At 33.1% G+C, this 16,297-nt stretch overlaps 1 protein-coding gene across 1 annotated transcript in view; it reads right to left on the bottom strand.

Annotated features, from left to right (window-relative positions):
• Positions 1-13,025: 13,025 nt before the first annotated feature.
• Positions 13,026-16,297, bottom strand: part of LOC127876569 (uncharacterized) — a 5,444-nt gene continuing 2,172 nt past the window's right edge. Inside the window, exon 2 of the mRNA XM_052421895.1 lies at positions 13,026-13,449. Coding sequence (XP_052277855.1) covers positions 13,109-13,449 — 341 coding nt within the window. The 3' untranslated portion in view covers positions 13,026-13,108. The remainder of the gene's footprint in view (positions 13,450-16,297) is intronic.

The following is a 16,297-nucleotide window of genomic DNA, read 5'->3' as shown; positions in this document are numbered from 1 at the left end:
ACAAATTTCAGTAAATACATCAAAACTTACACCAAACAAGTACATCCCAGTTTGACACCTTACATGTTATTTACGTGTCTGTTTTTATTAATCAAAATATCTTGTATCTACTCTATACAACCTGACGGGTTAATTTATCGATCTGCATAAAACTGATTCTGCATTATTTTACTTAATTGTTTTCATGTGTACGCCTTAGGCAAAATTTGTAAGGACACTCGTATTCCTTTTATATTTTGACTTAATAGACTTTATCAATTGCCATTATCTCTATTCACTTTCTGGTGAGACAGACAGTTTTCTATTTATATACAATCATTATAATAGTATCATTACTTTACTAACTATTGGAGTATCTCAATTTCGGGTCTTATTATCGTAATCGTTGGGATGTCAAGGTTTTGATCAGAACCTTGGATGCGATATGTTCACATGCCGATGTGTCATCCATGCCAACATAAATATAATACAAAAGCATTCTTCCACCATGCATACAAGAAAATGACAGGGTATTTTATGTTAAGTTTAACACGCTTAATGACATTATTAGTTATCTATATGTAACATTAAGTAACGGGTAGCCGATTAATCGTATATCCTTGTATCCATTAAACTATAAGGTACACATATATTAGAAATGTAATGTGCATATAGTAGTATATATCGTCTGCACGCGACAGGCGGCAGACTATATTAAAGTATGACATCATATTACATAAGACCGTTTAAAAACATTTAACAAGACCTTAAATACATACACTAAACATGCAATGATGATGATGATGATGATGAATATGTACCTACACCATATTTACATTTTTTATATTTTATTGTCTGTCTCCCACATTAACTCTACTTTCCTATTTGTGTTTACATTCTTAATTTATTCATGTTACCACTGCGTTATTCTTGTAAAATTCTTCAAATATCCTGCTTTATTCGCACGTCTCTAAATTCCTATGCATATGCTTGTCCTTATCTCTTTTATATAAATAACAACAACATATATCTAAAATTCTTAAAATGTGCTTAATTATTTGTAAATCACACATTTCATTATTTATTTCAAACATAAAATGTCGTAAACATTCTGATATTTCTAATTGATATTTGTACCATCTTATTTTCTACTTTTAAGTTATACAAAATATATAAAAAAAATCTTCTAAAAATCTTCAATTATTTGTTCGCCTCCAATTTCTTTATTTCTATAATGTCGAAATTGATTTAACACTCTTCAAAAATTCTTATTTATTCGCAAGTTTTAATCAAATGAAATTTAAAAAAAATACCAAATAAATAAATAAAAATATGCTGACCATAAATGTATCTGTACATAATTCTATATTCTAAAAATACAAAGATGTGCATTAAATTCTTTAAATACTCTCAATTTATGTTCGCCCCAATTTCATTTTTTCTATAACTCATCAAATAATGTAAAACTTAAATACTGTCTTACATATTCTCATATCACTGGAAGTTCACACAACAAATATTGATCAATGCAAAATATTATTGAATTTGATACTTGCAAATTGTCTCTGTACACAATTTATTATTATTGTTCTTTCAACCCCTAACAACGTAAAATTCTTTCAAACAATTGTAAGAAATTTCGTTGTCATGACGCCGTTTACTTCCTATCACCTCCCTGAAAATGCATTATTGCCAAAACTGCCATCATTTATTAATACACTGACCAATTAATCAACGTTGTCTTTTTTCCGTGGTCTGAGATCCTGTATAGCGGCTGTACTTCGCTTCAATCATAGGTCATCGGCAACCATTTGACCGTGTCACGTAGTCTTTTTAAACTACAGCTCCATTTCAGTTTTCATAACGATTGGTTTCTATTGATTTAATTCTAACACAACGTTTTCCAATGTTCGTAAAATATTCTGAACTACGGACGTATATGGATGTCATAAAAAAATACAACAATCAATGTGCCGCATGCATAGCCATGACATGACTAATCAACAAAACAAGCAATGGGCAATTATCTTGATGCATTCTCCTCGTCTAGTTTGAGGTTAACATATGGTGTATGTATGCATATCTATTTAAGCAGATACGATATCGAACATGATGCAAAACAAATATAGATTAATACTATCCTTAATACTAAGCCCTATTTGAAACAATATACAGAAATTAAAATATATATTGAATTGGACTGGAATTAATATATGACTTTGTTATTGTAAATTTCATTTCACATTGTTATACGGATGAATTGACAATAGGGAAACGGAAACCGACTTGCAATATTTGCCACGTTATTAACAGCAGTTAATACGATTCAAGTCATTACGGCAATTTGCGCATGTCGTGTAATCGAACGATTACATGACACATAATTTATGTTTAAAAAACTAGTTTGTGTTATAATAGACTGTTTTCATCAGTAGTTTTATTGTTGATTTGAGTTTTGTGAGTAAAGGTGTTGTTGCTTGTGCTTCGGTGTGTGAATGCACTTCTTTGCAATCGGTTTCGTGCAATAAAAACATGACTACGCGCTACAATACGGTTTCGCTAACATAATTAGACCAAAGAGCAGACGACTGGTCTATAATAATGTTCATATACTCTTTATTTTTTGACAATCTTGTCTCAGATATGTGTTTTATTTCTTTGACAGTGCTTAATCAATTTACTGAACTGTAATTTTAAGGTCATTTTTAATAGCTTTATAGCGATGATTAAACAAATTATGGGTCATTTTGTAAAAAAATTCTCGTTAATAGCTAAAGAGCGAAAATCGTGGATGCGATCCTAATCTCTTCGTTGTATATTTAAGACAACAGTAACATCAAAATTAATTTTAACTTTGATTATCTTTTAAAAAATAAATTTATTGTTTCCTTTGGCATAACAGCTTTCGAAAACAAATAAAATCAGACATATGTGTCCCCAAACTTTGTACATGATTAAAATAAGGAAATAACAAGGGCTGTTTGTAAAACATGCATGCCCCCCATATGGGCTCTCCGTTGTAGTGACAGCCATTGTGTTAATATGTTTTGTCACTGTGACCTTGACCTTTGACCTAGTGACCTGAAAATCCATAGGGGTCATCTGCGAGTCATGATCAATGTACTTATTAAGTTTCATGATCCTAGCCATAAGCGTTCTTGAGTTATCATCTGGGAACCATTTTACTATTTCAGGTCACCGTGAACTTGACCTTTGACCTAGTGACCTCAAAATCAATAGGGGTCATCTGCCAGTCATGATCAATGTACCTATTAAGTTTTATGATCCTAGGCATAAGCGTTCTTGAGTTATCATCCGGAAACCATTTTACTATTTCGGGTCACCGTGACCTTGACCTTTGACCTAGTGACCTGAAAATCAATAGGCGTCATCTGCCAGCCATTATCAATCTACCTACGAAGTTTCATGATCCTAGGCATAAGCGTTCTTGTGTTATCATCCGGAAGCATTTTACTATTTCGGGTCACCGTGACCTTGACCTTTGACCTAGTGACCTGAAAATCAATAGGGGTCATTTTCAAGTCATGATCAATATACCTATCAAGTTTCATGATCCTAGGCCTAAGCGTTCTTGAGTTATCATCCGGAAACCATTTTACTATTTCGGGTCACTGTGACCTTGACCTTTGATCTAGCGACCTGAAAATCAATAGGGGTCATCTGCGAGTCATGATCAATCTACCTATCAAGTTTCATGATCCTAGGCCTAAGCGTTCTTGAGTTATCATCCGGAAACCATTTTACTATTTCGGGTCACAGTTACCTTGACCTTTGACCTAGTGACCTCAAAATCAATAGGGATCATATGCGAGTCATGTTCAATGTACCTATGAAGTTTCATGATCCTCGTCCCAAGCGTTCTTGAGTTATCATCCGGAAACCTACTGGTGGACGGACCGACAGACCGACCGACAGACCGACCGACAGACCGACCGACAGACCGACATGTGCAAAGCAATATACCCCCTCTTCTTCGAAGGGGGCATAAAAACTGGTGTTTTTAAGCCCGCAACATTAATGTGTGTCAATGATGTAATCTTATAACAAAATATATCATGTACTGAAGTATTTCAAACGTATTATTTCGAGAATTCCGCCCCTGTTAATGAAATGAATATCTTCGACTTCAATTTTTAGAAGGGACAGGTTAATGTCATTTTTAATTTTAATTCGAGGCGCAAAGGAGAATGGCTCAGATTTATACATATTGTAAGAAATCATAGGAACGACGTATTTGCAAGCAAAGTTAGAAAAATGATATTGGTCTTGCAATTTTTAAACCACAGAGAACCAGCCCCCGTGCAGCTTAGTTCGTGCTTTAATTTGATGAACATACGTCTGCGAATTAAAGAAAAACATTATAAACTACAGTGCATTCAAACTTACTTTGATGTACATACAGTTTTGAATAATATGTTGTGCGTTTGAAGCTGGCTTTTTCGTATAATTAAATTATCATATACAATGCTATATTAGCCCATATTAATCGTGGGAAATCCAGATTGTGGCATGATTTTACACTAGGGTGACAAGACCACAATGCGATGTTACATTCCAACATCATCATGGGAGGTGTAATTGTGACAGGCATCAGGATAGAGCTTTTCTCGGAACCATTAATATCTCTGCGCGCAAATTGCTGTGGATCCAGCGGTTTCAGCTTTTTTGCTAAAAAAGGATATGAATTATAGTGTTGTTATGGAATGTCTTTTATAGTTGTTGAACATGGGGAATAGTTTTGTTATGTTCACCCACTTAAGGTTACAAATTAGCTTTCCTTAAAAGACACATTTTTATACTGCAATTATCTTGATAGCACGCTAACGTTTGCGAATGCTGTAGATTAAAGTAACTGACAAAGTAAATCTTAACAAGACAATATTCCGGATATTTCTTTATTTGTGCCAGAGGCCTTCCACAAAAGCTTTAAAGTAAACGAAATACCATAAAAGAAGGAACACATAGGATCTGACATAGGTTGTCATTTCATAACAGGTTTTATTAAACGAGTCCTGTAAATGCTTATAAAGCGAGCCGTTGGCTTTATCACTAAAGAAAGTTATGATTCTTGTTATTCACAGCTTGTATCAGCTTACTCTGCTTGTAGAGCGCTGTTCTACATAGTCGAGTATCGTGGGTTCGATTTCCGGCTGGGCTTAATAACTTGGTTGGTGATTGGTCAAATAATTGATTCGAAGGCCAATCTGTACGTATCTCTGATTCAATAATGGCGGTTCTCAGTTATTGCGCTTATTATTTGTGATCGTGTATAGGCGCTTAGTGCTTTCCCTTAAGTCCTATAATAGTATATAACAGTTCATGAGAGTCCTTTTAAAACATACTCAAGGCAAGATAGTGCGAACAGCGTGAATTGTACTCGAAAAGATATAGAATGGACTTCTGCAAAGACTCGATCTAATTAGCGTCATACAATCACATAATGCTATGAGATTGTCAGATTAATGGTTTTGGAAGTGGTGATACTTATTAAGTTTAAAATCGGAAATATCAATTATTATTATTATATTAATTAGTAAAACGAGGGAGAAAAGGTACAATATGAATTGGCCTAAAACAGGCATACCAAGCTTTCTCTGAATTTAAGCTGGAAATTATCCATATGTGGGAAAAAATATTTCTTATTTATCTGTTTGGTTGATGAAAAAATATGACAAATATAGTCATAATTAATGGATTTTTGTAAAACCATCTGATCTCAAATAATAATAAAAAATATACTTAAACACATCTTCCGTAATGGCAGCACATTTTAGATAAACATAACCAGTAAGAATCACAAAATATTAACTGGAAATATGGGCATCGTCATTATTGTTCTCTTAATATCCAAATAAATATTACAATACATATTTACGTTCACCTGGTTATCAATTGTTTATTCAAATAGATGATTATAAGCCAACCCACCTACTTCAAACGTTTTATAGCCAACACATTACAAAACATCTGTATATGAAAACATGATTTTATTGACATTTTTTGTCGGTAACTAGATCACAAAATATTAACAACATATAAAAATAACACCTGTCAAAATCTTCATATTTTAAAGAGAATGTAAAGTAGCGAATGGCGAAAATTACCCATTGTACGTATTTGTTAAAACTTGGTAAATAAATTATACTTTTTTACGTTATTTTCATTGCGGTTGCTTGCTTTTGACTTTGTTCAGAAAGTTCGAATAAAACGTTTTAACCATATTAAAAGTATGAGAATGGCATTATATACATTTTTTTTTCATCTGAATAAATGCAAAGCATTTACTGTATTTTATTTATTCTGAGTAAGCACCTCCTGTTCAACCTATTTTGAATATCTGTTTAGTTGTCTGAGTTGATTGACTTACTCAATTACTGTATTACACAATGATCTAAAGAATACATGTCCGGTCTTGACGTTTTGACTAAATTCCTACTAATTTGAAAAAAACACACTAAATGTTGCAGTATGTTTTCTTTGTTTAATGCTCTGAGAAACATTTTTAAACGCATTATCCAAAAACAAAAAGAAGAATAACAATAATGGGATAAAAATAAACTTTACCTAGATCAATCACCATGTTTTTCGTAACAGCTGTGGCCACTTGAAACTTGGCGCCCTCTGAACCACGTATGTTGTCAGTGGGGATCAGCTGACAGTACAGGGAGGTTGCCTCTGGTTCCAGCGCTATAGATAACTGTCCTTCATCTATACTAGCATGCAAGTAGTTGTTCGTTTGGATTTTATAAAGGGTTAAGGGGCATGTTTACATTCAATTCTCAAATCAAACATAAAATAGTAACACAAATTTACAACCATACGAAGCGGAGTGTTTCGAAGAAATTAAAAAAAACAACAGATGTCTGATTTATTGAAACATTCAAAGAAAATTCACCATCATGGTATAAATATTGCTTACTCCCTGAAACTTCACTTTAAACGTTCGAAAAAAGAAAACAACCTTTTGTGCAGCTTCTCGAATGAACTGTTTTGCCGAATAAGACCAAGTGGCTGGAACTTTGAGGACCCAGTGGTTGTCTTTATTGTCCACTCGTGTGTAATTAGTTTCCAGCAACATCAACAAGTGTTGTTTCAAATATTTAATTATTTCAGAAAAGACAACAATTGCCTTCATGGGTCGACCACAGTCATCATCAATTTCTACGTCACGCTTAATCTGTGAATGAACATGTTTTAAATGATGATAAAACTCAACAAAAGTTATAACACACCATGTGGAAACTTTTTCTCTATTCTTTTCTATTTGATCCAATAATATGGAATACATTACAAACTTAATGTAAAACTCAGGGTTATACGGTATATTTAATATGCTGACGTTTTGTACAATTGTGTACTTTTTTACAAAATAAGCTACCCGGTATTCACATCAAGCTTATGGATAGCCTGGTACCTGAACTTTTCCATTACCCAAACTTTTGCAAAAAACAACAACACCAAACCGTTTTTATATCAGTTCACACAAAACCTGCATGATTGCGTATTTTGTACTTACTTAACTTAAATTTTAGGATTGAAATAGATATAAATTATTTACATTTTTTCCATAAAAACGCATTTTAAACTGCTTAAAAAAAATAATCCTTGTGTTCACCATCTAATGCCAGCTCGGAGTAATTATTTTCAGCCTCGTAGCCAAAACTATGGAATGTTCCATTGTCTTTAAACAGAACCACTGTAGGCGCTTTTAGTGAAACTACTGACATTGAGCCGGCTACCCAATTTTGATTGGTAAACACTTTAGTTGGATCTACAATTGAAACAACATATAACGATAACATTTGGATGCTGAAAGTGTGAGTATCGACATTTAACCTTCTATCCAGTATTGATTATTGGTCTATGGATCTATAAAGAAACACAAATAACTTTTCTTTATACTATGCGTAAATTATCCAGATGTAATAATGTCTATGTGCTACTGTCCTTGCGTACGTCCTAATGTTCCTATTTCGGTCGGTTCTTCGGTTCGTCGAACTGTCTGTCTTTTTCTTAATTTATCCATTCTTCCATTCATCATTTAATTATTGTGTTTAATTATTACTTATAAGTATAGTATGTTTGATTGTAATGTCAGGCAAGATGTCCGCTATTATATTTCGAACATACCGGTAATACCTGAACGAATTCCACGTTGATATTGAAATGCATAGAAGCACCCAGAGGTGCCTATATCAATAGCTGCCACAAGTGTAGTATTCTTCTTGTCCTTAGCCGTAGATATCTGAAACATGATGTTTGTGTGTACATACAGAAACCAAGCTTTTCTTAACATAATATACATTCCCTATATAGAAATATCTTTCTTTTAAATGGATGCATTCACAGATATTAACATTTTAAAAATGAATACAACTTTGTAGGTTTCAATGCAATGCATATTAAACAGAAAAATCACTTTCAATAGTTTCTTTTAAAGTCGTTTTATTGAAGAAAAAACATATTTATATACATGTATCGCGACTCAAACACATCGATGTACGTTATTAAATGTACATAAACAAAACATTAGGCTAGGGGTATTGTTACACAGTTTATACTAAGCAACTGACGAATGTTTGCATAAACAATTAACTACTTTTTAATGTTGAGGGGCGCAACTAGAGATATACAATATAAATAATATTACACTAAACAAATACCAGAAGTGACTTGTTCGAGGAACTATAACTCTGCTCTTTGCCCATTTGCAATACGTTGTTGTGTGATGCAAATGTACAAAGATATGATATTAGGTACCATACAAAAAGGGTTCAAACATGCATGCATGTACATTGTTATCTCAAACGATATTGCAAAAATCATAAGGTAATTTAAAGTACTCGGTAGACATAGAGGTTCTTTTTATAAGGATATCACACTCATAAAAATTCGTTCAATTTAGCTATGTTTAACACTCGCTAATCATTGCCTACGACGTGCGTATACTTAAACGTGTTTGGTAGGAGATCACAGTTCCGTTGAAATTCGGTCTTATAAGTCGTTTTATTCCTGGCAGAGGATGTGAGTACATTTTTGATGAAATATTTTCTGTTTACGACAGTTATGAATTGCCGTTTTCAATAATTATATCTGGTGTCAGACCTTCACATACGGATGAGTTTTAATAAAACATGCACCACGTTGTCATCGGTCGAAAACAGCAACGTTTGCAAAGATGTTTGTTAATGTAAAATAAATAATTTTGTCTGGTGCATGTACACATCAGTGAAAACTAAAATAGTTGCTTTTCTGGGCATCTCATTGGGAGCAGCTCATACAAGTCTCAAACATTTTAAAATTTGAAAGATCTGTGTCTCTAAAATCTAAACCGCTTATTCCAAAGCTAGGTTCTTATTTCATTTCGCTCAATAGACCTGTGAGTAGTTTTAAGTGTTCCGTCTCCTTTATCGATCCCATTCTTGAGTTTTTGTTCAAGGTTTTAAAGTTTCACATAAATTGTCTACTTTGGATTACAATAGCATCTTCATCTGCGCTTTTGTTTCTTTTTCTGCTTTTTTGTTGTTCTCGTTTAAACTTGTATATAACTACATATACAAATTGACAAAACCGTAAGGCCATGGCATTAAAAGGGTCAATGCAATGTATTGTATTTTGATTAGGTTTTGAGGGTTCCAAACCTCATAATTTTCCGATATCAATATTCCTCAAACAATGTAAATTCAACGTGTAAATACAAAATCAACCTCATAACGTCACGATTTAAATTTAACAGCAAAACAAGAGAATACATTTAAATCTAGTTACCATTTTACTACTTAATTGATATATACAGACTAAAGAACCAGAACCGTAACGTGAAATGCAACCAAATCATGTGTCAAATATATATCGTTTTTAAATAGTTTGATTTAACAAAAAACGAGATACTTTATCCTTATCTGATAAGCATTCAAACCAGAAATATCCGCAGACAAGTGACCCGCACGCGTCAGTAAGTTATGAAATAATAAGAAGTAAATAACATTTATTCGGTGGTAGTGTAATACAATCCTTCGCTTGGCTTTTTCGTACAAATAGCCAGCATTTTAGTAGCAAATATTTGATGCAAAATTTGTGAATTAATACAATACTGTTAATGTTTTCCTAAATCTCTACTAAATGCAAATGATGTAAAATGTTTTAATTTATGCTTTCTGGTGGTTAATACAGAAATATCAGTGAAATTAAACTGGTATTTCACTGCTTCAAACAGTGAAAAAACACTGAAAAATATCGATATTTTTTTCACTGTTTTACTGTGAAATTGCGTCATGTTTTCGACGAAATGACGTCATAAATCTAGCGAAATTTTCCAGTTAAAGTATTTTACAATATAAATTAACGGTGAAAAAAAGCATAAAATAAAAAGAAAGTTTGTTGGATTCGATGGAATATCGATTTAAATTCACTCGTGATTATAGAAAATATTTTGTTTCACTCGTGGCTGAGCCACTCGTGAAAATATTTTTTTATGATCACTCGTGAAATTAAATCGATATTCCTTCGAATCAAACAAATATCCTCTATTTATTCAGTTAAATATCAGAGCTTTGTTTACATAAAACATTCAAGGTTACTCACCACCAAAAACGAGGATGCTTTATACAAAAAATATGTTTAAATTGCAGTTTCAAACAAGAACTTGCTGTAGAGATTTTCAATATTTTTAGTTTTTGTTAAATTTCTGACCTCTGATGCCAGTTTTGACCCCGAGTGCACATTTTGAATTAACTTTAAAAGAGGACCCCTAGATGATGCTACTAAGCAAATATGAACGCGTTGTGTTTGAGGTTTACCAAGTTTTTCTTTAGGTATTTTTTTTCCTTTTATAAACATCAAGATCATAGAGAAGTAATCGTGCGAAAGCCCATTGTAATTATTTTATCGCGTTTGATTAGCCAAAACATGTGACCTTTGTCGTACGGACAGATCTGCCAAATAATGTGTTGATTTTCGTACAGACAACGTATAAATGACATATAATTAAATAGTTGTATCAACTAAACGTTTTGTATTAGTTACTACTTCTAATTAATATCCTAATTTTTTATGGTATTTCATTATAATATCTCCAAGCCTGTATATATCTTTGGTTGCTAATTTTGATTATATAATTATGTGAATAGCTTTAAAAACCAATGTCATTATACCAAAAAAAAACATATAAATTTTTCAACAATTTGTCCATTCATACGACACAACATTAAAAGTGTTAACACGTGGGGTCTTACTGAGATTCCGTTAATCGCGAAACTTAAAGCAGAGTAGACAGTGTTGATTTTTATAGTAAAACAATAGTTAATATTAACTTAAAATAATAGTTTGTCGTATGATCTGGGGTTGTACTATATTATGTGTTTTACTCACTCTTGTAAACAAGACGGAATTAAGTTGAAATTTGTATTTATATCATTTACACCTGCCTCATAATTTTTTATTCGCTTGCACTAGTGCATTTTTTGCAGATCAAAAATACATCGGTGTGATTAATCTACTTGCGTTATTTATAGTTAACTGGTAGTTACATGGTTCCTGTACTCAGTAAAATGTATTACCGAATATACTGAAAATATGAAAACATGACAACTTTTTTCAAGTAATGCAAGATACCAGTCGTGATATTTTAATCAATATAAACTAATAATTGTAAAATATACGGTATTTTAGAACTTTACTTTTTTTGTCATTCGTGATTGACGGTCCCTTTAAGTCCCCTGCATTGAAAGTCTTCTTTATGGAGACATCACTCTTGACTTCTTTAAAAATACTAAAATAGCTGAGGCAGTCCACACATTATATATTAATAATAAGCGATGTGATTCGTGAATATTCTACAGAACGAACCTCAACCATGTGTTCTTTTTTTACACGAATCAAGTATTTCACAACTTCTTTTATTGTATTCCCAAAACTCTGCAGGTCGCTCTCTTTCCCTTTTCAAATGTCAAGGTATAACGTGTTGTTCACAAATGAAAAACTACTCGGAGTTCCTCTTTTTCCATATTGTTATTATTGGGTAAGTTTCTCTTATATCAGTATCGTCTCTCTCTCTCAAAATATTTTTTCGAACGGCGGCGCATATGCATAAATATCGCATATTCAATAAATAAACGATATCCTATGACGAAATATTTAATTGCGTTTCATAACCAGCTATTTATTCATATAATGAACGAATAATTTATTTGGTGTAAGTAAAAATAATATTTAGCTTTGGCTTCGTGAGTATTAATTATACATTTGATTTCCGTCCGAGGTCGATATTACACAATATTTTCCGATTCAGTTAGACTTCTACTACCTTAAACCACAGATGTTTTTAATTTACCGCAGCTTTAATTATTTTTATGTTGTATGTCGTATGGTTTGTACTGTATTGTATTGGCCATCGCACACATCCCTCTATTAAAGTACTGTCGGGTAATTATAAGAATTTCTCCTCTAAAAATGATTCAGGAGTTTGATTATTATTATATATTTCCTATATGAGTCGTCATCAAACAGTTGACTCCAGTAGCGTGTATAGTTTTGACGTTAGAGTAATGATTGGAATATTTAAAAGCCTTGTGCGTTGAAGTTTCAAAGTTTCAGCGGGCCCAAAGGTATTATTTGAAAAAAAACGTTTAGAGGACCCCCATACGATAATACATACTAAATATCAAACCCAAGGCCCATGCGGTTTCAGGTGAGATATTTAAAGTTCGAGTTTTTAAAATCATTGTTTGTGTTCCTTGACCTAATTGATAAAAAAGGAACATTTCTCTAGTGTTTCGTCAAATTCCGCCCAGTGTATCAGGAGAAAAAATTAACTTGACGGACGCACGTCACGGACGGACGGACGGAATTAACGGTGTCCCAATAGGTCACCAATGATACGGTTTTCATTGGTGAGATTAAACATACCTTATGTAATCAAGGGCTATTCTTTAAGATACCAAATCTGCCTCTTGAACATACAAATATAAAAATACAAACAATAATTATTGTTTGGCTTAAATTGGGATTAACAAGTAAAAATGATCCACATATCAAGCTTTCTTCTATTGTAAAGTTGAAGTTGACATAGAAAACCTTTAAAATATCTCCCTCGAAATCGTTTAATCCTTCACAACTGCCCGAACGACGCTCCGAGCAAGTTTGTATTCGGCCGGCGACCTCCAACTTGACCATGGTCTACCTCTTCTTCGTGCAAGCCTTCAACATCGTCGAACGAAGGGACATGAAAACCTTTTTTCGCCCGAGGCCCACCGACCTCACCATGGTTAAACTGTGCATCATTTAATTCTCGAAATCTGTTGAACGACTTTCCACGTGATTGCGCTTTTTTCGGACCTCCACCCACATCGTCGTACTTCAGCAGTTTTTTCTTCCTTGCGACCATAAGTCGTACGCTTAGATCTAAAATGTGACGATTCTGCCATGATGTTTGCACTCGTGTTTTGATACCTGCAATTAAAATAGCAATATTAACGTTCTCTACTGATCCATAAAATTATTTTCTGTACACACAAGAAAAAGTATTTTACGAATGTATACTTATGAATATAATGCAGATATAGAATTTCCATTTTTTAAACTTAAAATAAACTAGACAGCTTCACCTATAAAAACCTATGAATGTCCGTTGTATGCATATAATTGGTATTTTATACATTTCTTTCATATAGTAGCCGCATGATTTTCGAAGATTAAACATCATAAGTGTACATTTGTAAAAAGCTGTATTATTGTGAATTACAATCTAGACTACAATTTTTTTAATACAGCTTTATTTCAAATACATTTAAATTGCATTCTCATTTTTTAGCGCACGCGACGTATATATACAAAAATGATTTTAAAGCTTTAACGCATGTCAATGAACTTGTTTGTCTACAGTTATTGTACAGACAGACAGATAGATGGACGGACGGACGAACAAACGGACGGACAGACGGACGGACAGACAGACAGACAGACAGACAGACAGACAGACAGACAGACAGACAGACAGACTTAAGATGCCGCGGGATTGGACCTCTGAACCTCCTGTTGTAATAGCCAATGATCGACGTCTACACCAAGAAGGCTTTGATAAATAAGCTTTGTCGTTTTGTGCTTTTTGATCTGGACCGAATGTATATTGTTTTACTCACATATTAAAAAAGGCACGGAGTTACAGTTAATAAAATGATACGATATTATACGAAATTAAACGAAAATTATTAGAGGTTTAAAACCGTAAAATGCAAATGAACTTTTGTGTGGTTAGGCGAAACAATGCGTGTGTGTCGCTCTTTTTTGTAATCATAACAATAAATACAAGAACGTCTACTTACACATACCCATATTGTACTTCTTTAGAGGCATATACAATTGTTAGATCTAATGCAAAAAAACATTTCTCTAGCCTCGAATAAATAATTTGTTCGTAAGTTTAAGTATAAGTAAGTTTTCTTTTGCATATGTATTTTGTTATCCCTGATAAACAAGGAGATTATCGCTCACTTACTCGATAAGATTGTGGATCAGATGTAGCTTAGGCATATCACTTTGGTAATCTATATCTGAATAAACGTAAACTTTTGGATTGGCTTAAATTGTCCATATTTTAACAATTGCTGCAGATGTATTTTGTTGTCCCTGATAATCAAGAAGAATATCGCTAATTTACTCGCCAGTGGAGATGATCCCCCAAGACACATATATACACATACCCGATTACGGTAGTAAACGACCGCGTGAACTTGCACAATTAATTGCTTGATGTTAATGTAACAAATCTTTTGAGAAAGAAGAAGCAGCGAATGGAATCAACTAATAAAGGAGGTTGTAGGAAGACAATCATTTGCAAATGACTGATTACTGACGTTACAGTTTAATCATTTGTGTAAAACAAATGATGTTTGAGGCATTTAAAGAGTTGATATGGATCATCGTCATAAATGCGTATTGGTAAAGTTTTTTTGTTCCATTTTATTATCTTGCTGGTGTTCTCGTTCATCCCTAAAAGGTGACATATTGTTGCCAATACACCGAAACCGCAGCACTTTTACGCTAAACGCACTTTCATAAAAAGGATTGCCTAGCTCTAATTTATTCAACTAAAAATTACACAAAACAATTAGAAATGCTTATTGATTTTAATATCACTTCTAAAATAAAGCATAAACTGAAATCGTAAAAGGCGTTTCTGGATTTTCAGCCAGCTTAAATGAACAGTTATTTAGTTGTGGATGTCAAGTACAATGTCACAATAATCAAATATTTTGGATCTATGTTTAGTATGTATTGGCTGTATTTCTTTGCCAACAAACACTTGCAAATATTAATACATATATATGTTTGTCTGTTTCAGATTTACTCCTCCGCCGCAGAACCACCTGGGCCGTATTCACCAACAATTCTTTACTTCAGAATAAAGAATAAAGAAAATTGTTCCAACGTTCTTCGGTCAATTCTTTATCGGTATTCACCAACGATATTTAAGCGTTCTTTAAAAAGAATTATTTGTTATTGATGTAAGCGACATTGGTATCCGGCATTTTGAAAAACGCATATAAATTTCGGCACCGCTTTCGTGTCTTCTGTCACAACAAACAAGATGGCGGACATGAACGCTACCATTACTTGCGTTAGCAGAAATCGTGTGGCCGAACAGGAGGAAACAGTTATAGCTAACGAGATCATTAACATCTATGATGTCCTGTTCTGCCCAATGACCGGTTGTGGACTGCATAAAATTGGAGAGGCCCGGAGGAAAGGCTGGAAAACGGTGGCGAATGTGCTTAACTGGTTTGTACTTTTGGTGTTATCCCTTTTCCAAATTTTGTAAATTCTATCAGAAAGAATATTGATACAATTAATTCTTATTTAATTTTTTATTATTGATTATAATGTCATTGTTAATTTGTGCAAAGTTTCAAAAACAAACAGAATGTTTAATATAAAAAGCAGTAGATAATTTTAGCACAACAAATTGACCATAAAAGGTATAATATAAATGTAAAATGCTTCACTATGTTAAAATTATCCCGCTACCCGGTTTCAAAAATTCCAAAATTTTCAACAAAACCCATATTTTGTCATTTGTTATAAATGATGTATTTCTACTAATTCATTTGTTAATAATTCATAAAAAATGGTTTGGGTCAAACACACAGGAAATGTAGAATGCAACATGGAAAAGTGTTTTGAGGAATGAACAAATCATTTGTTTGTTTGTATGCATATCTTAGACTCTATTTCTGATTATAAAAAATGTGCCGAATTGCATTTCATTTATTACAGCCAATTTTCCACCTTTATGCGCACA

The sequence above is a fragment of the Dreissena polymorpha genome, chromosome 4 (genome assembly GCF_020536995.1).
Source record: "Dreissena polymorpha isolate Duluth1 chromosome 4, UMN_Dpol_1.0, whole genome shotgun sequence".
NCBI classification, from domain to species: Eukaryota; Metazoa; Mollusca; class Bivalvia; order Myida; family Dreissenidae; genus Dreissena; species Dreissena polymorpha.
This window is presented reverse-complemented; position numbering and strand designations above follow the sequence as displayed.